This window comes from Pristis pectinata, chromosome 3, assembly GCF_009764475.1.
Source record: "Pristis pectinata isolate sPriPec2 chromosome 3, sPriPec2.1.pri, whole genome shotgun sequence".
NCBI lineage: Eukaryota > Metazoa > Chordata > Chondrichthyes > Rhinopristiformes > Pristidae > Pristis > Pristis pectinata.
The window spans coordinates 98,545,536-98,569,533 of record NC_067407.1 but is presented as its reverse complement, the minus strand read 5'-3'; the positions used below and the strand labels follow the sequence as shown (position 1 = coordinate 98,569,533).

Sequence of the window (23,998 nt, the reverse complement as noted above, 5' to 3'; positions counted from 1 at the left end):
TCAAGGGACTGAGTTATGGAGAGAGGTTGAGCAGGCTGGCACTTTTTTCATTGGAGAGCAGGAGAATGAGGGGTGATCTTATGGAGTTGTATAAAATCACGAGTATAGATAGGGTGAATGCACACAGTCTGTTTCCCAGGGTTGGGGAAATTGAGAACTAGAGGGCATATGTTTCAGGTGAGAGGAGAAAGATTTGACAGGAATCTCAGGAGCAACTTTTTCACCCAAACAGTGGTCAGAATATGGAATGAGCTGCCAGAGAAAGTGGTTGAGGCAGGTACATTAACAACACCTAAAATGTACTTGGACAGCTACACAGATAAGAAAGGTTTAAAGGGATATGGGCCAAAAGCAGGCAAATGCAACTAGCTTAGATTGGAATCTTGGTCGGCATGGACCAGCTGGGCTGAAGGGCCTGCTTCCATGCTGTACGACTCTATGACTGTTTTCTTTCGAGAAGGCTATGGTGAGATTTTCTCAAAGCATACAAAAAAAGTTCCTACAGAGTAAATAATGGAATGCTACTCCTGTTGGTGGAGGGGTTTGAGAACTAGAGGTCAGAGGTATAAAATAAAGAGTAAGAGAAGTAAGAGTGACACAAGGAAAAGCTTTTGTTTTATACCCAGCTTATGGTTGAAATCAGGAAATGTACTACCCAAAGATGTGGTGGAAGCAGGTTCCATTGTGACCTGCAGGAGGGATCTGGATAAATATATGGTGGAGAAACATTTGCAAAGCTACAGAAAAATGGTCAAGGTAGATAGCCAATGTGAACACAATGAGCCATTTTATGATTCTGATTCTATAAGACTGACATCCAGAAATTATTTCAGGAACATGGGGTTTAAAACAAAACAGAATTGTGGACTTCCTGCATAATGGGTAACACCAGCACCCATTTAACTGAGTCAGGCAGACCAAGATTTTGGGTTTAATTAACAAAGTGAGTGATTTTACTCATCTTGGCCAGTGCAACAGTGAGATTGCTATAATCAACCCTCATAGTTTAGAGTTAGAAAGGACACATGTATGGAGGGGAAAGATAGCTAAGATTCCTTTGTCTTCTTTCTACCCAATGAAGTGCATATATTGTATGTGAAGAGCTGGTCAATACTATCATACCCACTATGGTGCCTGACAACAACCAATTATTGGGCACATATGTGAAGTATGGCTTCATGTGTTAGAACATAGAACATAGAAAATTACAGCACAAGAACAGGCCCTTCGACCCTCAATGATGTGTCAAACTAATTAAGCTAATGACACCAAATTAAATAATCCCTTCTGCCTGCACATGGTTCATATCCCTCCATTCTCTGCATATTCATGTGCCTAAGAGCCTCTATCATATTTGCCTCCACCACCACTCCTGCCAGCACATCCCAGACACCTACCACTCTCTGTGTTAAAAAAACTTGCCCCGCACATCTCCTTTCAACTTTCCCCCTCTCACCTTAAATGCATGCCCTCAAGTATTAGACATTTTGACCCCGAGAGAAAGGTACTGGCTATCTATGCCTCTCACAATTCTATAAACTTCTATCTGGTCTTCCCTCAGCCTCTGCCACTCCAGAGAAAACAGCCCTAGTTTGGGGGGAAAACACCTCCTTACAGCACATGCCCTCTAGTCCAGGCAGCATCCTGATAAATCTCTTCTGCAACCTCTCCAAAGCCTCCACACCCTTCCTATAATGGGGGTGACCAGAGTTGAATGCAATACTCCATATGTGGCCTAACCAGAGTTTTATAAAGCTGCAATATAACTTCTTAACTCTTGAACTCAATGCCTCGACTAATAAAGGCAAGCACGCCATACACCTTGTTTACCACCCTATCAACTTATGTGGCCACTTTCAGGGAGCTATAGACTTGGACTCCAAGATCCCTTGCCTCTAGATCTATATCCCAACAGCATTAATAACATTCAGAATGAAAGTAGGAGCCAAGGTTCTTGGTCTAAAAGAATGAAATAGTTGGGGTCTATTCACCTAAAATGTTCTTTTGCCTTCCAGTTAGCTGGAATACACTTACAGAATTAGAAACTTAATCAATGCCACGTTAAAAGTAAAATTATTAATGACAAATAAAATATGCAATGCTTTCTGTAATAAATGTATTTCGTTTACTTTTTAGAATGAACTGTACAAACAAGTACCTGTTTAGACTTTAAAAACTTGTTGTGTTTGAAGAACTGACAGGTAACAACAGATTATTCCCCTCATCACTAACAGAATACCAGAGAACTAAACAATCACAAATGGTTGAAAATGCAGTCAAGTCTGTTAAATCAACGACAAAGGTTCAGGATTTCAAAGCAAATTCCAGTCAAACACTCTCTTTGAAATACCACAAACTCATACTGGTAATTATCAACTCACAGCCAAGTTCAATCATTAGTGGGAGAACTGGTCTATTTTCCAGTGGAAAGACTTAAAATCTAATGCACAATTTGAGGGTGCCATAAACTGATTAAAAGGCCTGTAAAAGCAATTGTAAGAATTACAGCATTTACTATTTTACATTCAAATGACTTTGCCCAAGACTTATTGCATATTAACATCAGTTTGGTACAGAAATTTCTCTAGTACAAAATTATATTTCTCTCTCACCTCTGAACTGGAACCACCATCATAAGCACTGGTTGCAAGACGAGCCAAATTGCACAAGTGTTGGAACAGATTTAAACCGGTCATGCTGATCGTTTCTGGTTTTAATTGCGGCATCTGAAGTATATAAACACACAATTTGACATAATGAGAAAACAATTAGAACTGCCACCTATAAATTACCCTAACTATAATGGACAAGACAGAATCTGTCTCCTTCACCTTAGCTGACATTTCACTCTCCATTTACACATACCTATAAAGCATGAAGAAAATCCTGCAGGGATGCAGGATATCCAAGAGTACTTTTACTAACCTTTTCTAAAAATAAATGTTTGTATGTCTCCATGCCCATTGCATGCTGATCTTTACTGCGAACTTGATTTAGGAACCAATGTAAAGCATCATCATAGCATTCAGGGTCCTCCACAAGGCAGTGCCATAAGATATCTACCTGGTCAAGACTTAATCCTAAGGTAAAAAGCAGAGATGCTATTGCTGAAATTCTTGAGGTGAAGAAAGAGAAAAATAATTCAAGTACATATTTTAAACATTTATTTTAAAGTGGAAATCAAATATGTTTGTTGACATAGTGTTCAAAATTAAAATAAAAGTACATTGTAGTACACAATCAAAAATGTACAATTTCATTGGTTAATGATCTGTTCCTTAAAGAAATACTGTCAAAAACAACTGCATGCTTTAAAAAGCAAGGAAATATATTAAAGTATTATGGCACAAGAGGCCATTCAGCCTTTGAGTCTTAAACAGATCCAGATATAGCAGTCTGGTGAGTCCAGCTCTTTTCTCAGAGCCCTGCAATTCTTTTTCCTTCAATTACCAATTCAATTTCCTCTTGGCAGCCTCATTTGATTCTGTGAAAGAATCATGGGTGAGCAATTTAAGATTAATTTAATTGCACTTAAAAATTCTAAGTACTAGTAGCATGAAATATTCCAAGTTTTACACCAGGACCAACACCCACTGATCAAAACAGATCACAAGACAAAGGAGCAGAAGTAGGCCATTTGGCCCATCGAGTCTGCTCCATGAGCTAAACTAATACTATTCCTCTCTAGCCCCAATTTCCGGCCTTATCCCCATATCCCTTGAGACCTTGACTAATTAGATACCTATCAATCTCCTCCTTAAACACCCCCAATGATTGGACCTCCACAGCTGCACGTGGCAAAGAATTCCATAATTTCACTACCCTCTGGCTAAACAAATTTCTCCTCATCTCTGTTTTAAACCGGTACCCTCTAATTCTAAGATTGTGCCCGCTAGTCCTGGACTCACCCACCAGGGGGAACAGCTTAACCACATCTGCTCTGTCCAGTCCTTCCAATACTCTAAATGTTTCTCTGAGGTCCCTTTTCATTCTTCTATTCTCCAATGAATACAGTCCAATAAGTAAGCCCTTTCATTCCAGATGCACGATGAACTTCAAACTAATAGCAAGTTAATAAAATCCTGAAATGTGCAAGTGTGACTTATTATTCCACACATGAATCAACCAGATGCAAGATAATTATTATTAAATATTGGATAATTAGTATGATGAGAAAGTATTTTTGTAAGGAATACCAGACAAGGAATGAATTTTTTCAAGGAGTCCAGTATTAATGGGCAATTAACTTTCTGGATTAAAAATTTATGTAGATGCAAGCTGTACAGCACAAAAACAAACTTTCTGTCTCTTGACCTGGTCTACACCTCTTCCCACCCTGTCTCTTGTAAGGATGCCAACCCTTTCTCCCAATTTCTTTGTCTTCACCACATATGCTCTGAAGATGAGGCCTTCCATTCCAGTATATCTGAAATGTCCTCCTTTTTCAAGAAAAGTGACTTCCCTTCAACTACTTATGGAGCCCTCTCTCACATTTCCTCCATTTCTCAGTCTTCTGCTCTCACCCCACCTCCCTCCAGACAGAAGAGAGATAGAGTTCATCTAGTCTTCCCCTTTCACCCTCCCAGCCTCTGCATCCAGCACATCATCCTTCGTCACTTCTGCCGACTGCAATGAGATCTCACTACTAGCCACATCTCGTCCTCCCTACCCCTTCCTACCTTACCCAGGGATCACTCCCTGCATGACTCCCTAGTCCGCTCATATCTCCCCACCACCATTTGTTCTTACATCTCCTCCCAGTGACCTAAACAGCCTTCTAGGTGAGGCAAAGATTCACACGCACTTCCTCCAACCTCATCTACTGCATTCAGTGCTCCTGGTGTAGCCTTTTGTACATCGGCAAGACCAAGCACAGACAAGGCAACTGATTCGCAGAGTAGCTGTGCTCTGTCCACAATGGCCATCCTGAGCTCCCAGTTGCATGCCATTTCAATTCCCCTTCACATTCCCACACTAACCTATCCATCCTTGGCCTTCTTCACTGCCATAGTATGAACACTGAATTTCCTAATTTCAGGTAACCCTCAATCCGGTTACCCTCTCTCTCTCCTTCTGTTCCTCCTCTTGTCCTCTTATTTTTGTCCCCTTTACAAACTTTCCCCCAGCCCCCCATCACCCACTTTCCTCCCGCTCCTCGTTACCCACACATTTCACCCGCAGGCTCTCACTCACCCCTCCCATCTGGTCTTGGTTCCATCTGTTTTTCACTTCCCCTCTAATGGTTCCCACTATCACCTTCCTTACTTATCAGATTCCAAAGACACAAGAGACTGCAGATGCTGGAAATCTAGAGCAACACACACAAAATGCTGGAGGAACTCAGCAGGTCAGGCAGCATCCATGGGGGGAAATGAACGACACATCAACTTTTCATTTCCCTCCACAGATGCTGCCTGACGTACTGAATTCCTCCAATATTTTGTGTGCATTATCAGAGTCCAGCACAGGTAGCTTTTGTGTTCCTGCTTATCACTCTCCAGCAGCCATCTCCACATTCACCTTCCCCTTCCTCCTTCAAACTCTATCTTCCTCTTCTTTTTCTTGCCTCCATCTATAATCCACCTCCCTCTGTCTCCCAATTCCACCCCTCCCTCTTCCCTACCTGGCTTGACCTGCCCATCATTCTTCATCCACTTCCCTTAGTCCACCAATCAACTCTGGCCCATCTCACCATTCCCCCGTCCCCTTTATACTGGCCATCTCCCCTCTACACTCTTGGTCCTGATCTGAAATGTCAACAATTCCTTTCTCCCCACATGTGCTTCTCAACCCATTGGATTATTCCAGCAGGTTGCTTGTTGCTCCTGTATCTCCAACAGGAAACTCCTGCTAGTCTGGAGTTTACTTTGATAGGAAGAGCTGATTATTGCTGGCACAATTTGCCCCAATATAAAGTTTCATCATATTATGATCAACTTTCCCTGGAAGATCTTTTAAAAGAAGTCTACTAATTTATCCTTTCTTATAAAACAAAGTTTGATCTGAAATAGGCATTTCTCAAATTTGTTTCATGATATATAGGTCTCAGAAACTATCCCGTCTTCCAAGCCAAGCTTATTTCCTCACTACTACTGTTACTTCATCAACACTACCTCCATCTACCCTCTTTTAGATTTTGACAGCTCTTTCTCAACATCAAGTTCTCAATCATGAAGGCTGAGAATCCCAAATTACAACAATCTTGTTTCCTGTAATTGTCTGACTCACAATCATGTTCTCTCGTCCCTGATTATTGATCAAATCTACATTAACCCAAGAGGTGCGACTGCCTCCTAGGTCAAGCTGTCCAGGTAACTATCCGCCCTCAATCCATTACAATGCCTTAAGCTCAGGAACCAAGTCAAAAACCCTTAAAATGAAAATGTTCACAACAGACTTGGTTGTCTGTGAACTCACCAACTCCCACAAGCTGCAACTGAAGCACATCATCTGCCCTGTCTTTAGGAATCCTTACTTTATTGGACTAGATTTTGAAATCATTGGGCAGTCCACCCACATTCACTACTGATCTCCATCCTAAATTAGATTTACCTTCTTGGATCCCTCAACAGAATCTTTTGCATGAAGATCTTCTGCTAGGAGTCCCTGCACAGCAGTAGAGGTTTCTTTGTGCATACTCTATTAGGTGGGGGGGGGGGGGGGGGGGGGTGGGGGGGGGAGGGTGTGCAGAGGAGATGGTGATGAAGGCAGCTGAGCTAACCCCACTTATAAGAAGTCAACTAAACTGTACCACCAGGCTTAGCCAGTTTTTGAAGCCTTCAATACACTCTGAAAGTTCCTAAATGCTTGTGGAATTCAGAAATATTAATAAATATCCTAAAACTTTTACTGGTACTTGCGTGGTGATAAATTAATAGGTTTGTCTAAAATCCTAAATAGTTTTTACTCATTTGATTACTTTTAGTTTCAATAATTTCAAGTCTTTGTAACTCTTCCAATAAATAATTAATAACTTGAGATGAACGTAGTTAACAAGTTTATAGTTTCCATTTCTCCATCAAAATGATTGCCCTGTTTATAAAACAAAATAAAGCAATATATTGTACTGTTCACGATTGTCCAGACTCTTGAAACCTGTAAAATTGTTTCTTAAAGAACATTGCCAGCTCCCACGTTTCAAAGGCCAAACACTGTTTATTTGGCATAGCACAGTTCTATATGCCTAAACAGAGTTTACTCTATATAAATTAGCAACCATATGGTTTATAACACCATCACATAATAAGTTCACAAAAATAACATTTCTTAATCAGCATTGCAGTTGTCAATCTAACAAGAAATTACTTACTAAAATGGTCTGGAGATCCAAGTGTTGAAAAAACACATGTCAGAAACTGCAGGCGAACTTGCACCTCAGCACCATGACTATATCTATATTGAAAAGGCCAGCAAAAACAATGTTGATCAAATATTAAGAAAACACTGATCAGTTTACTCATTGTAACTTTTAAGCTTTCTACATTTTTCAATTACCAACATAATACAGTTGACAAGTCAGACAATAATTATGACGGTCAAGACTGATTTCAAAATTCATTTCTTTAAAAACATCAATGCTCAACATGAAACATCCAACATGAGAGAACTGGATACTTTTCCTGATTTGTTGCTTTAGGATAACACCAAAATGGATGAAATCCCCAAGTTTTTTTAAGTCAATATCAAATACCTGGTACATTAACGTAGTACTTAGATGTGCATCTGAAATACCATGGCATGGAAGGCTATGGGTCAAGTGCTGGTAAATGAGATTAATATAGATCAGTACCTGATGGCTAACACAGACACGGCAGAATCAAGGAGTTCTTTCTGTGCTGTGTGATTCCATTACTTTAAAGAAAAAATTTACAATTTTACAGCCAACAACAGTCTTCAAGGAGTTGAGTTGTGCAGAGTTGCTGCAAAGGTAACTTAAGACTTTCTTTGTAATGTCAAGCATACAATGGCACAAGTTCTTATTCACTCATAAAATTGTATTAACTTATTCAATTAGTGTAGCACCTTATTATTCCTATCCTATTTTAAGAGTTCTGCTGAAGGATTGCAAGAATTTCCCCCAACACAATCAGATATCAACTCGCCCATAGATGAGGTGGAAACCCACAAGATGAAGGTACCAGAAGATACAAGAGATCACAGATGCTGTAATTTGGAGCAAGGAACTCAAAGGGTTAGACAGCAACTGTGGAGGCAGAGGGATGGTCGAAGTTTCGGGTTGAGTCCCTACATTGGGTCTGAGAGCAGAGAGCGAAGATAGCCAGTCTACAGAGGTAAGAGGGAAGGTTGAGAGAGGAGATGGCAGGCAATAGGTGCAACCAATTGAGCAGAGGAATGATGGGCAGATGAATTGGGAACATGGTCAAAGAGCAGAAGAAATCAGAGGTGCAGCAGAGAGAGAGGAACTCACAACTGGATGTGTACTCCCATCATGATTCACCATTATCATCATGCCCTGAGAGTATGGTGCAAAGTGAAAAGATTTGGGCTATATAGGTCATTTACCCCTCAACTCCCTCCAATATGGGCAGGCACGGTAATGTAGCGGTTAGCGTAACGCTTTACAGCACCAGCAACCCGGGTTCAATTCCGGCCACTGTCTGTAAGGAGTTTGTACGTTCTCCCTGTGTCTGCATGGGTTTCCTCCGGGTGCTCCGGTTTCCTCCCACACTCCAAACATGTACGAGTTAGGAAGTTGTGGGCATGCTATGTTGGCGCCGGAAGCGTGGCGACACTTGCGGGCTACCCCCAGAACACTACGCAAGAGATGCATTTCACTGTGTTTCGATGTACATGTGACTAATAAAGATATCTTAAATTGCCTTAACCACAGCTTGCATCAAAATTATTGAGAAATGTTAAGATAAATACCATCTTGACATAAAGTTCATTTCCATTCCATATAATTATTTTCAGTGTACAACTACTATTATTTTCTTTATGTTGCATTTGATGCTCAGATCACTCAATTTCTCTGAGGAAAATAAACAGCACAATTTCTATTTATTTCAAACTATGAAAAAGATTTTGCATATTACATTTGTGTGGTCTACAACTCAAAAAGGTGTTAAAGGATAATATCAATTATACTCACAACACATGTTTATGCGCACCCTCTCTCACTGCCTGAATGTAGTGTATCAGGTTGTCAAAGAAGAGTTTCATCATGTTTAGTTCCTTTTCAGCCCACCTACACAAAAATAACAAAAATCTGTAAGTATATCTTTGATGAATTTGTACATCCATAATCACTCCTGAAGTGTATACCTGAAATGTTTATCATATTGTAACAAGACTGCAATTCATTCATTACTGTACCGGTGACCTCGCATTACGGCCATTCAGGTAATGGAAATTTACCCTTACAGAATTCACAAATCATTACCCAAAAATTTGAGATGTAGAATAAAATTCACTCACAGAATTTATGTGAAAGAAGTAAATAAATAAACACAAAACGTATTTCTTTTTCAACTGGTGTTTCTTGACACATGCATAGATGATGCAACTTTGTGTTACCGAAAATCACAATATGGACCATTTTCTAGGAACACAATCACACACCCTGCACGCCCCCCCCCACCCCCCCAATCGCCTGTATTACATTTCTGAAACTAAACAGCTCATGACTAATTTGTGGTAAAATTATTACAACATCATACCAATAGATACAAGCTTACAGATAAATCCATAATGTATCCAACCACTCTCCAAAGCTCACCTGAGGGACAAGCAACATCTGTTCCGAACTTCCATTTATTCACATTATAAAAAAAGCTATTTTTCTCAATTATTTATCCAACTATGTTTTTTTCTTGGTCTTATATGGATCACTTGTGCTAAGGATGCTTTAATTGTAAACCCCAAAGTTTTTCTACAACACCATGATTGAAGTGATCAATGCGTGAATCTAATCATTTGTCAGACCAAGCCCAGAATGGCCAACTCCTCTGCTCTATCCAAAGCTGTAATCATCCATGATGACTTGCATTTTTATAGCTTCTTTATTACACCAAATTTCACAGGAATATTATCAAACAAAATATGACACCTAGCCATGAGGGAGACATTAGAGCAGATAACAAAACCCTTGTCAAAAAGGGAGGTTTTAAAGAGCAATTTAAGAGCAGGAATGAGACGGAGCAGCAGGGTGGTTTTGAGAGGAAATTCCAGAGATTAGAGCCTAGACTGCTGAAGGCAGATACCAACGGCAAATCATTTAAATTCAAGGATGAAAAAGATGTGTGAAAGATTAGTGGGATGGTGTGAATTAAAACATGGACGCCCAGAGTTTGGATGAAATCAAATATACAGAAGATAGAATGATGACGGCCAGCCTGGATTACCTGAGAGTAAAAATATCCCTCTAATAGAAATGAGGAAGAAGACAGTAGGAAGTTTGATCATGAAACCACAGAGAGCCAGCAGCAGTTTGACACATTACAATATGACATGCTCTTAGTTATATTTAACAAATAATACTACAACAATTTTCAAGAACTTCACTGATCAATTCCATACGATTAATCGCTGAGCCTGTACGAGTTCCTGAGGTAGTCCTAAATGTTCAATACCTTACTTTGAGACTGTGATTCCTAGTTCTAGACTACTCAGCCAGGGAAGCATCCTCCATATTTCTACCCTGTCAAGCCCTCTCAGAATTTTGTACGCTTCAGTGAGGTCACCTCCCACTCTTCTGAACTCTAAAGAATAGTGGACAGGCCTATTCAATCTCTCTTTCAATTGCCAACACAGGAACCAGTCTGATAAATCTTTACTGCAGTTCCTCTATAGCAAGCATATTCTTTATTTTACACAAGGAAACCAAAATTGTAGACAATACCGTAGCCATATATACAGTAAATGGAGCAAGATGCCTTTACTATTGTACTCAAATCCTCTTAGATAAAGGCCAACATACATATTGCCTTCCCAATCCTTTCTACTAATTAAAGCTGATCTGGTTTCTCACTTTCCCAGTTGTAATGAAAGGTCTTTGACCTGAAAAGTTCACTCTGTTTCTCTTTGCACAAATGCTGCCTGATCTTCTTGGGTTTTCTGGTTTTATTTTTATTTAAGATTTCCTCATCTGCAGGCTTTTGATTTTTCTCTTTTTCCTGCTGCTCTTCACTCTTCTTCCTCCCATCCTGAGCATCCTAGCCAATCATAGTGCCACAATGACTCAGGATATTCCCAGACTGCCTCTTCCTGGTCTGCCAAACTAAAGTAGGGCCAGAGTTGGGCATTGTTGGAATTATGTGGATACTTTTCTGAAGCTATTCTCATTATAACAGTCTGGTTACTTTCAGACAGTTGTCAGGAGAGAGATGGTGTCAGTTTTAGGAAATTGAGTTTGTGGTTAATGCCTTTAGTCTTCTCAACATTTGGCTAGACAAGATTTCTCACCCAATATCAGATGTCAGATAAGCAAACTAACAATTTGGAGACAGATCAAAAAAATATGGTGAAGAGGCAGAACTGGGTTTTTATCAATTCACATATGAAAACTGACTCTGCATTTTCAGATCTAACAAATGGCAGAATATAGTTGATAAGTGGGTGTGGGCCAATAAAGCTTTGGGCATTAGAACATTACAAACATCTTCTGGCATAAGTATCAATTTCACTTTTTCAAATAACACTTTGTCATGGACACAAGTTATTACTTATTGATAAACTGCTTACACTTAATACAATTTGCATTTCACCCACCCCACCTCCACAAAACGTGCACCTCACACCTGGGCAATATCCATTTGATTCTTCACTACAGACAGGCGTGGTGTTTTTAGTGAGAAATTATAGCAATGTTACCAGTGCTCATCACCAGAATGAAAGAAATCTGACAGCAGATGTTGTAGTTAAACATCCAGAAGCTGCTGTCAGTGATTCCCTGCTCCTTCACAGGGTATGCTGTTTTAATACCTTCTCATTTAATCTTCAGAAATTAATGAATCAATGGAGCCTTTAGGTTATGAACTATTCTCACTTCAAAAAACCTTGAAATATTAGTTTGCTGCATAAAGTGTAAATGGATATCTAGCTGCATGCTGAGGCCAGGATTATCACTGAGCAATCTGGCATTTAAAAGACCATATTAAATGGATGCACTGTCAATCCTACATAATTATTGCAAAATTTTATACTTTTTAAAATAAGAGATTTTATCAAATGCTTAGTTATATTTCACTGTTACCGCAACCTTATACTTAATTCGTCATCTGCAAATTGCTAAAACGTTTGCTGAAATTGTGTTTTTTTATTTTATGTTGTCTGAGAATTGATAAAGTTCAATGCTCAGCTGCTAGCTGACATCATTATTGCTGGAAGCCAAGATTCAAGATTTGCTTTATTGTCATTTCTCTGAGTATTTACATACACAAAAAAACGAAATACTCTTTCTCACCAGCTCATATCAGTGCAACAAAAAGAACAGTGATAAATATCTAAAATAGTCTATAAAACCATCTCTAAAACAAAACTAAAAAACATATCAACACCCCATATTCATATCTGTTAAAGTGCGTTTATGTATTAATAAGTGCTTATTCAGCTCGAGATGAAGTTCAACGTATCAGGTAACTAACTATCAAACTGTTTCTGTATTGATGTGAGTATTTACGTGTGTGTAGAGGGAGAGTTTGTCGGTGGAAGTGGAAGGGGGAACAGTCCATTTATGATCCTGACTGCTTGTGGGGAAAAAGTTGTTCAGCATCCTACTAGATATAGAGCAGATGCTCGTATATCTCTTCCCCAACGGCAGGAGGGAAAACAGGTCGTGAGAAGGGTGATGAAAGTCCTTAATGATGACTGTAGCTCTGTGAACGCAGCGTTACTGTTAGATCTCCATCAAAAAGGGGAGAGGGGCACCAATGATCCTGCTAGCTGTCTTTACCATCCTATTGAGCTGCTGTTGTTCGTAAGCCTTGCAGCTACCAAACCAGGAGGTGAGGCAGTAGGTCAGGATGCTTTCAATGGCGCCCCTGTAAAAAGTGATGAGGTATGGAATAGAGAGGCCTGCCTTTCTGAGTCTCCGGAGGGGGTAAAGCCGCTGCTGGGCTTTTTTAACAATGGCTGCAGTGTTAATAGTGGAGGTCAGATCATCCGCTAAGTGAACCCCCAGGAACTTAATGTTGCTGACCCTCTCCACAGCAGCACCATCAATAGTCAGTGGTGTATGATCATGCTTACCAGCCCTCCTAAAATCAATCACCATCTCCTTTGTTTTGTCCACATTGAGGGCGAGATTGTGGAATCTACACCACGCTGTTAGCTGCTCCACCTCCATCCTATATGCAGACTCATCACTGTCACTGACGAGACCCACCACTGTTGTGTCATCAGCGAACTTAATGATGTAGTTGATGCTGAATCTAGCAATGCAGTCATGTGTGAGCAGGCTAAACAATAAAGGGCTCAGGACGCAGCCTTGAGGTGAGCCTGTGCTCACTGAGATGGTTCCTGATGTATGACTGCCAACTCTAACTATCTGCTGCCGCTGCATCAGGAAATTGAGGACCCAATTGCAAATGCCAGTATCCACCTCTAACAGCCTCAGCTTTTCCACCAGCTGTTGTGGAATGATCGTGTTAAATGCTGAGCTGAAGTCGATGAAGAGGATCTTGGGGTATGTATTCTTCCCCTCCAGATGTGACAGTGTGAGGTGGAGCAAAGTGGAGATTGCATCCTCTGTGGATCGACTGACTCTATATGCAAACTGTAGGGGATCTAAGTTTGCAGGAAAACAGGTCTTAATATGCTGCATGACCAATCGCTCAAAGTGTTTCATTATTATTGGTGTAAGGGCCACAGGGTGGAAGTCATTCAGGCAGGCTGGGTTTGACTTTTTAGGGACAGGAATAATGATGGCACTTTCGAGGCGGGTGGGCACTACTGCCTGGCTGAGCGAGATATTAAAGATGTCTGCAAAGACATCCTTCAGCTGCTCTGCACAATCCTTTAAAACACGTCCAGGAATATTGTCCGGACCTGCAGCTTTATGTGGATTGACGCTGGCGAATGCCTTTTTCACTCCAGCTGTTGACAGCTGAAGTACCTGGTCTCTTGATGATGGTGGAAGCATCTGTGCCTGAACGGTGTTACTTGCCTCAGAACGTGCATAAAAGACATTAAGTTTATCTGGTAAAGAGGAATCATTATGACATATCCACACGCGGCGGGGGGGGTGCTTGTAGTCGCTGATTGTTTGAACTCCCTGCCACAAACGATGTGTATCTTTGTTGTTCGTGAAGTGGCTGTTAAGTTTCTGTCCATACAGCCTCTTCGCCTCCCTAATCCCCCGGGACAAGTTTTTTCCTTGCCAATCTGTATGCAACAATGTCCCCAAATTCAAATGCAGCATTATGGGCTCTCAGTAGTGAACAGACTTCCCCAGTCAACCAAGGTTTCTGCTTGGCACACATCTTGATGGTTTTGACCACAGTCACGTCATCTATGCGTTTACTGACGTAGCCAATGACTGTCTCTGTGTATTCCTGCAAGTCAATGACATTGACATATGTTGCTGCCTCTTTAAAGATATCCCACTGTGTATTTTCAAAACAGTCTTGCAATGCTGAAATTGCTTCCTGTGGCCATATTTTAACTTCTCTGACCACTGGCTTGTCTTGTTTCACCCTAGGTCTATATGCAGGTGTGAGCATAACAGCTAGGTGGTCAGAGTTACCAATATGGGGAAGGGGGGGCTACTCTATATGAGTTTTTGATGTTTGTATACACCAGGTCTAATGTGTTATTGCCCCTAGTTGCAAAGTTCACATGCTGATAAAATTTTGGCAAAACAAACTTAAGGCTTGCCTGGTTGAAATCTCCAGCTGCTATAAAGAAAGCATCAGGGTGAGCCATCTGCTGCACGCTGATATTGTTGCAGAGCTCATTCATAGCCTCCTTCACATTAGCACTCGGTGGTACATAAACTGCCACTATAATAATCACCGTTAACTCCTGCGGCAAGTAGAAGGGTCAGCATTTCATCATTTCATAGATGCAACAGCACTATAGAGACACAAGAAACTGCAGTTGCTGGAATTGGAAGCAAAAAACAAACTGCTGGAGGAACTCAGTGGGACAGGCAGCATCTGTGGAATGAGAAGGATAGTTGACGTTTCGGGTCGAGACCCTACTTCAGAACTAGTACTCAGCAGCAACTGATAGAGATAAAAGTGAAACCAATGTCACACATCCCAGTATCTTTGTGGGAAGCTTTCTTTGAGAGTAACAACAAGCATCATCACTTCAACAGTAATTGAAAAACTTACCAGAGCCTATTGTTATTGCACAAGAGGGAAGAAGAAATTATAACACAAAAATAAAAAATGCAGTAGAATTTATCTACAAATCCAGATATTTAATTTTTTTGAAACTTTGAGTGTTTATTGCAGCTAAGATCTATTGTTCATCCAGTTTTCTTGCAATGTTTTGAGATGAAATACCTCAATTGACCACTGCTCTGTATGATTTTTTATAAAGCTGTGAGAAGCTGGATATATGCCAGACACAAGAGTTGATGACCTAGAGCAGTACTTGTAAGTGATAAATGAATCATTTGGTAATAGTATCAAAACTTACTTTAAGGTGGCATCTTACAAAGTTACTAGTGCTCAACTTAAGTACACACCAGTACCATGCTGAAGGAGCACTGTCTTTTTTGAAGTACTATTCTCAGATGAGCCCACATATTCTAGTGCCTCTAACTGAGGAAAGCAGGGAACATTCTTCCATCAAACAACCAGAAAAAATAATTAACTGATTAATTCTTTGCTGTTTGTGGGATTGCTCATTACAAAACAGTTTTTGTTTGCTTTGTCACATAAAAATATTATTTGATTTCTGATCAAAATAAAGTGCTGAGATACTTTGGAGATGCAATGAAGTGCAAGGCAAATTAAAAAAATAATTTAAATTATAAATTTGTAAACAAACCAACCAGACATTTAACTGAAATTATAATACATCTGACAATCTTGAATTACTTACATAGTTATCCAATGTGTGTCATAACTGCTCCCAAATTGTTGAAAGGTGCCAAAAAGTTTAGGCAAAAGACGAAGTGAAACTACCACTGACCTGAATAAAGGGAATCAATCCAGACATTATTAATATTAAACAAATCATTTAATTACAGATGGCAAATAATCACATCATTAGCAAGATTGTTTTGTCTGATAATAAAAATCATGCTGTCAAAAGGTTTTCTGAACCGGTGACTTTTATTTTCATTAATTTGCATTCTAAAATCACGAGACAAGAGTAATTGATTACCTGGAAGTTTTAATTTCCTATTATAAAATTTAGTGTATGTAAAGAAACAAGCACTTGCTGCATATTTTAAGAATTAACAACAATTCAACTTTATCTTGCACTTCGTCCTTACCTATCATTTGCTAGGTTTTCTAAACAACCTTCAATGAATCTCATTCTAATCTGCCGGTCAGTAAACCAGCACACAAGGGAGCACAGCAGTTTCTCAGCTTCATTTATCAATCCCTCTGAGAGATGAACCTATGCAAACAAACAATAAGTAACCAAAGACACTATATTCAAACAGTTCTAAATTGTTCTAATGAAGATAAACATACCGCATCTTCATCTTGTACCAAGTCCCAAAGAAGAGTATTACCCTTCTTGCAAACATTGTCTAAATTGATATCCGTTACTGCATTGGAATTGTATTGATGCTTATGTACACTGGGAGCTGAGGAAAGAAGATATAGGATCCAAGTACTAAAATACAAAACTGATTCAAAAATACATAATGTGGAATTTCAATCTGCAATCTCATTTCGCAATATTAAGTATAAAGATCCAAAGGACAGTTTTCAAAATGTCAACCTCTTTTAACATGTATCCACCTTCCTCATTGCCCTGCAGATAATTCTCTTCTCTCCTGTTATTCATGTGAAAAGCAAACCTTAAAATTTAAGACAATATATTTCTATTTATAACTAGAATATTTGAGATTTGATTAGTATAATGAGTACCATACATAAAAGGCCATCAGCAGATAACATATTAGCCAAGCCAGATAAATTTACTGAACTATTGTATCGTCATAAAGAAAGTAAAATATCTGTAAGAAATAAAAAGTCACACCAGTTACTCAAGCCCAAAAATGAAATTAGCTCTAATCAATTATCTTTCTAAACCTTATGACAATGATGGTATTCACGGTGGTGTTATGTCCTGATGATTCAAATGTCCTTTTTCCCAGGCATTAATTCATTTATTCTATACATTTTTTTCAGTCTGACACCTTTGGATCAACCAGTATGCTCATGGGAACAGATAAGCAATTTTCTCATGAGTAGAGTGGACTGATGAGTAGTTTCCACTCTTAAGCAAATGTCCATTTCTCTTTCCAATCAGGACCTGCTGCAGGAATCTATGGCACTGCAACTTCCATTCTGATACACTCCCACTCAAAGTCATACAGTGCCATTAATCGGAGTGTTTTATTCTTGTAAACCCAGAGGAAGCTTAACTTATTTTGCCCATGGACTTTTCAGGGCTATTTTTGGCAATTAGTGATCTTTCTACTGGCCAAATTCAAGCAGAGGGAAGAACCCAAATTCAGCCCATGGCCAAGAATTGGACAATTTTATTCTGGACTGTTTAAAGAAAGACTTACATTTATACAAAACCTTCCACAATCTCATTAAGTCCATGTGTTCTATAATCCAATTAAATATTTCTGAAGTGTAATCACTACTACATGTAGGAAACATGACACACTGTGCACAGTAACCACCCACAAACAGTATCGCACCAATAATCAAATATGACAGCATTAGCGGAGACAGAAACAGATTTAGTACTTCAGGTTAATAACCATTCATCATAATTTTAATTTTTTTCTCTCTGTACACAGATGATGCTTACACCCCCCAGAGCACTTCCACCATTTTCCATTGTAATTTAAGATTTCCAACATCTACAGCATTTTGGTTTTGGAATAACTAAATAATCTGTGTTAGTGATAAATATTAAACACAGCACTGGAGATGATCATCCTTGTATTCTTCAAAAAAATTGCTGCATGATATTTTATGCCCATCTAAGAATGTGAATTTAAATGTCTCATCTAAAAGGTAACACCTGTGATAGTATAGCACTTCATTATTGCAAAGGAGTGCTCAACTCTCTGGAGTGGAACTGAAACCTAACACCTTTTGACTTAGAAGTGAGAATGCCACCAATTGAGCCAAAAATGACATCAAAGTAAAAACAAAACTCCTCAAGAGTGCCAATAAAATAACACTGAAGGGACAGAACATGTGATGAGATGATAAAATTTGCTCATAATGAATCAGGCATACTGAAATCCAAGAAATGAAATAGCAATTCAATTGACTATTTATTATCTTTGTTATCAACAAAAAAGTCATTATTAATTCAGGATACATTTAGTATTTTCAGTAATGAAAGATTAAATCAGCACAAATGTATTGTCTTAAGCAGTAAATTCCTATCACCCAATCCTACTACTACTGACAACAAATGTATAAAATTAAATTACATTAAAAGATTATGGAAATTAATTTGGATTACTATCCATAAGTTTCAAGCAACAGTGCCAGATGATGACCAATTGCTTTAGAATTCTTCCATTTACATTAAAAAGTATGTTCATTTTCCTTACCTTGACTAAGGTGTTCATGATAGATGGAAGCAAGATTGGGTAAATGTTGTTGAAGATGAGATGTAAGTTCTGCATGAGAATTAATCTGTACCAGTTCTTCCTCACAGCCCGACTCTTCCCCATCAAAGTCTGCCATGTTTTTTTCAGATTTCGCACTGACCTGAGAACTACTGCAGCTGACATCATCTGCACTCATCATATCATCACCCAAGTGCCTATAATTATAGAATTTCACAAATTATCTTCTTTATTTCATTTGTAATGGAAGGCAAGTTCCACAGACTGTAAACATAATTTCAGATGCATGAAATGACATCAATTGACAAAAATGCATTTAAAGAACATCCTTTAAGAATTGGCCTACATCATGACAGAATAGCTCAGATTTCACTGGGAAGAATACTCTCTGCCTTAACACTGTTCTTGTGCAAGGATATAATAACTAACAGCTGGAAGCAGCAAAATTAAATAAATAATGATTTTAGATGGAACATATGTAGGACTGATGCAAATTGCAAACTTCTGCTATTTAAATGCAGTTAAAGAATATGTAGAATGAACAAATTTGCATTTAGACATCTTTCAAGGTCTTAGGATGTGTCAATACACAGCCAATGAAGTATTCCTGAGTGCAGGTTAATGCAGCAGACAATTTACACACAAAATCACACAAAGAGCCAAGAGGCAAATTATTAATCTGTTTTAGCCACATTGCTTGAGGAATACATATTGGCCCATACAGCAGGGAAATTCTGCATTTTCCCCCTCTAAATGGAGCCATAAGACCTTTGACATATACTTAAACAGCCATAGGCAGTCTCAGTTAAATTTGTCACCTAAAATTCAGCACTTCATACATAACAACGACTACTATTTCTTGAACCATTGGTAAGGATGATACTACTGAACCAAGCCATATAATTTAATAAGGTGACCAAAATCTTTAAATGACTTTTCAAACCACTTAATGTTCACTTTAAATTAGATGGCTTTTCAAATTACATTGAAGCAACTTGTACTGGATTCAAGAAAATAACACAAGAAATATCATACTTATCATTTCCTTGAAACACACACATTTGCACCAGTGAAATATATGCAAATGCAAAACAATTATTCAGCCAAACTGGGCATTGTTTGGCATTGGACTATCTTCTATTTTATTTTCTTTCTTGCCTTCCACCAGAACCTATTGATTTAACTATTCCAGTGCACCTTGAATGCCTCCATTCTGGTTCACATATTCACTTACCATTTGTAGTTTAGCACCAAAATGTATTACCAAAATATAATGTTTTTCTAACATGAGACTTCATCTCCATTTTACAGTTTTCACTGACAACTGCAGAACAATAGGCCAAACACTGCTGCCAGCCCTACTTGCCACTGAGCTGCAACATAAATACACACTTGCTTTCTGCAGATCACACCACTGTCAACGTGCTGTCAAGTAGCAGCCAATACTCAAGAGTAAGGCAATGCAATGGCAGCAGAAAACTGGAACTGGGATTTTAAATTACAGTCAGATTTAAAGTTACATATTAGACCATGCACTGGGTAAAGTCAAGACAAAAAAATCTCTGAAATTCCATTTGTCCCCACATTAAACTATTTCTATAACTAGTTTGAGGTCAAAACATCCAGTTTGCACAAAATATCAGAAATTGGAACAAAACAGTAAAACTTATATTTCAGAAGGGTAAAATGTTTATCATCAAAGGCAATAGAGAATAACCTTGGCGAGTGAAAACTTAAAAAATCATTTTTCATAAAAATGCAACAAATAGAAATAGCAGTTAATGTGGTTTCTCAAGCCAAGTCTGACATTCAACAAAATCAGTGATGTTTCTGGACCTCATTCACTTTTCCATATAATCCCCATTTCCTGTAATAGCTACAGGATCCAAAAATCTACCAATCTCAGCCTTGAAATATACTGAACAACAGAGTATCCACAGGATCGGAGGATGAGATTTCCAGAATGGCAACATCCTGTGTAAAAAGAAATTTTCATCTCAATCCTAAATGGCCAACCTCTTATCCCGAGACAATGCTTTCTTGTACTAAACCCCAGCTCTGACTGCCTCCATTCTATTTCCTTTAGAATTTATTGTCTCAATCTTCTAAACTCCCTTGAATAAAACTCAATCTTTCTCAGTCTCTTCTCTGGACAACTCCCTTATCCAAAGAATCAATCTGATGTATTTACACTGCACCAAAGCCAAATATATCCTTCTTAGGGTATGAAATCTAAAGTTAAACACAATACTGCTGACAACATTTTGATTTCTGAAGAATTTCTCAGTAAAACACAGGTGAAGACTGCAACCTAACAAAGTCTACAAAGAAATATAAAATTAATTTAGAAATTAAACAAAACCAATTTATTCCAGCATTAAACAGCATGGATAACTCTTGTATTTCACTCAAATAGGAAAGTCATTACACCTAATGGTGTGAATAAAAGATTTTATATACAAATTTTAAATTCCTCAGACTTTCAGATGCAGCATACTAAACATTTAGGTTATCAGGAATGTACATTGATGGGCACAGCCAAAAGACATTTGAAATACCGATTCATATAAAATTCAGTAGAATTAGAGAGTTTGTGCAAGCAACTAATAGTGGTGTAATTTATTGAAACCAAAATACTAATATTACTGAATAAATTAAACAGTTTAAAAGCTCGAGCGTAAAATAACTTCTACATTTTACTGATTGTTCTTCAAAAACATCCCAATTATTATATAATTTATGATATAAAATTGTTAGGTGCAGAATTTGTTAGTTGCGTCCAAGAGGGTTCTTAAATCAGTATGTAGATGGTCCAGCTAGAGGAGGAGCCATACTGGACCTGGTATTGGGAAATGAGCCTGGCCAGGTGACTGACCTTTCAGTGGGAGATCATTTGGGAAACAATGATCACGACTCCTTAAGTTTTAAGATAGCTTTGAATAAGGATAAAGCAGTGTGGAGGAACAGAGGGATCTTGGGGTCCAAATCCATAGATCCAAAGTTGCCACGCGAGTTGATAAGGTGGTTAAGAAGGCATATGGTGTGCTGGCCTTCATTAGTCGGGGGATTGAGTTCAAGAGCCGTGAGGTAATGTTGCAGCTATATAAAACTCTGGTTAGACCACACTTATTGTGTTCAGTTCTGGTTGCCACATTACAGGAAAGATGTGGAAGCTTTAGAGAGGGTGCAGAGGAGATTTACCAGGATGCTGTCTGGATGAGAGAACATGTCTTATGAGGAAAGGTTAGGGTTAGGGCTTTTCTCTTCGGAGTGATGGAGGATGAGAGGTGACTTGATAGAGATGTACAAGATTGAGAGGCATAAATAGAGTGGACAGCCAGCACCTTTCTCCCACGGTGGCAATGGCCAAAACCAGAGGACATCCGTTAAAGGTGAGTGAAGGAAAGTTTAGGAAAGATGTCAGAGGTAGGTTTTTATTTTACACAGAGAGTGGTGGTAGGGGCTGATACAAGAGGGACATTTAATAGACTCTTGGATAGGCACATGGATGTAAGAAAAATGGAGGGTTATGGGTTGTATAGGAAGGAAGGGTTAGATTGATCGTGGAGTAGGTTTATATAGGTTGGCACAACATCATGGGCCAAAGGGCCCATACTATATTGTATTGTTCTATCTTCTAAGAATAAGTCTGGACCCTGCAGGAGAGTATTAAATTGGGGCAGGGCAATTACAAGAGTATTAGGCAGGAATGAGGGAGAGTTAATTGGAAACAGCTTTCTTTGGGCAAGTCCACATCTGACATGTGAAGGGTGTAAAAAGACTAATTGCACAGAGTATTGGACAGGTATGTTTCAGTAAGAAGGAAGGACAAGGATGGCAAGGTAATGGAACTTTGGATTACAGGACAGGTAGTGAATTTAGTCAAGAAGAAAAAGGAAGTCTGCATAAGGTTTAGGAAGCTAAACTCAAGCAGAGCCCTTGAGGATTATAAAGAAGATGGAAAAGAACTGAAGAAGGGAATTAGGAGAGCCAGGAGGCGCCACGAAAAGTCCTCGGCAAGTAGGATTAAAGAGAATCCCAAGGCATTCTATACATACATCAAAAGCAAGAGAATAACAAGGGAGAGGATAGGACCACTCAAGGATAAAGGAGAGAACATGAGCTTGGAGGTGGAAAATGTGGGAGAGGCCCTAAATGAGTACTTTGCATCAGTATTTACCAAAGAGGAGAACATGAAGGATGTGAAGGATAGTGAAATCAGTGTGGAGCATGGCAGTATGCTAGGGCATTTTGAGATAAAGAAAGGGGTAGTGTTGGGTCTCTTGAAGAACATTAAGGTAGATAAGTCCCCAAGACCTGATGGCATATACCCCAGGTTATTGAGAGAGGCAAGAGATGAAATTGTCCTGGCATTGACCAAGATCTTTGTGTCCTCTCTAGCCATAGGCAAGTTCCCACAGGATTTTGGAAATTTGAGATTTTGGAAAGGTGCAAAAATAGCAGGGTTGTTGTCATGGGTGATTTCAACTTCCCTAATATTGATTGGCACCTCCTTAGTGTAAAGGGGATAGATGGGGTGGAGTTCGTTAGCTGTGTCCACAATATGTGGACAGGCCGACTAGAGGAGAGGCCATACTGGACCTAGTACTAGGCAATGAACCTGATCAGGTTTCAGATCCCTCAGTGGGAGTGCATTTTGGAGACAGTGACCATAACTCCTTGATCTTTACCGTAGCCTTGGAGAGGGATAGGAGCAGATGGTATGGGAAAGTATTTAATTGGAGGAGGGGAATTATGATGCTATTAGGCAGAAACTTAGGCGTGTAAATTGGGAACAGATGTTTTTGGGGAAGTGCACAATGGAAATGTGGAGGTTGTTTAGGAAGTACTTGCATGGGGTTCTGGGTAGGTTTGTCCCTTTGAGGCAGGGAAAGGAATGTAGAGTGAATGAACCATGGTTGACAAGAGATGTAGAATACCTTGTCAAGAGGAAGAAAGAAGCTCACTTAAGGTTTAGAAAGCAAGGATCAGACTGGAGAGTTACAAGGTAGCCAGGAGGGAGCTTAAGAATGGATTTCAGAGAGCTAGAAGGGGGCATGAGAAGCCCTTGGTGAGTAGGATTAAGGAAAACCCCAAGGTGTTCTACACTCATGTGAAGAATAGGAGGATGACTAGAGTGAGGGTAGGACCGATCAAGGATAAAAGAGGAAACACGTGCCTGGATTCGGAAGAGGTAGGGGAGGTCCTTAATGAATACTTTGCTTCAGTATTCACCAATGAGGGAGACCTTGACGTTTGTGAGGATGGTGTACAACAGGCCGATATGCTAGGGCATGTCGACGT

The 23,998-nt window shown here is 39.2% G+C and overlaps 1 protein-coding gene across 7 annotated transcripts in view; it reads right to left on the bottom strand.

Annotated features, from left to right (window-relative positions):
• usp34 (ubiquitin specific peptidase 34) overlaps positions 1-23,998 on the bottom strand; it is a 186,246-nt gene that overhangs the window by 108,037 nt on the left and 54,211 nt on the right. For all 7 annotated transcript variants that reach the window (XM_052011351.1, XM_052011354.1, XM_052011353.1 and 4 more), the window contains 8 exons: positions 18,677-18,891; positions 16,617-16,732; positions 16,412-16,539; positions 16,015-16,104; positions 9,113-9,208; positions 7,310-7,392; positions 2,926-3,080; positions 2,613-2,726 (listed from right to left, as the gene is read on the bottom strand). In XM_052011351.1, the coding sequence (XP_051867311.1) occupies positions 2,613-2,726; positions 2,926-3,080; positions 7,310-7,392; positions 9,113-9,208; positions 16,015-16,104; positions 16,412-16,539; positions 16,617-16,732; positions 18,677-18,891 (997 nt within the window). The remainder of the gene's footprint in view (positions 1-2,612; positions 2,727-2,925; positions 3,081-7,309; positions 7,393-9,112; positions 9,209-16,014; positions 16,105-16,411; positions 16,540-16,616; positions 16,733-18,676; positions 18,892-23,998) is intronic.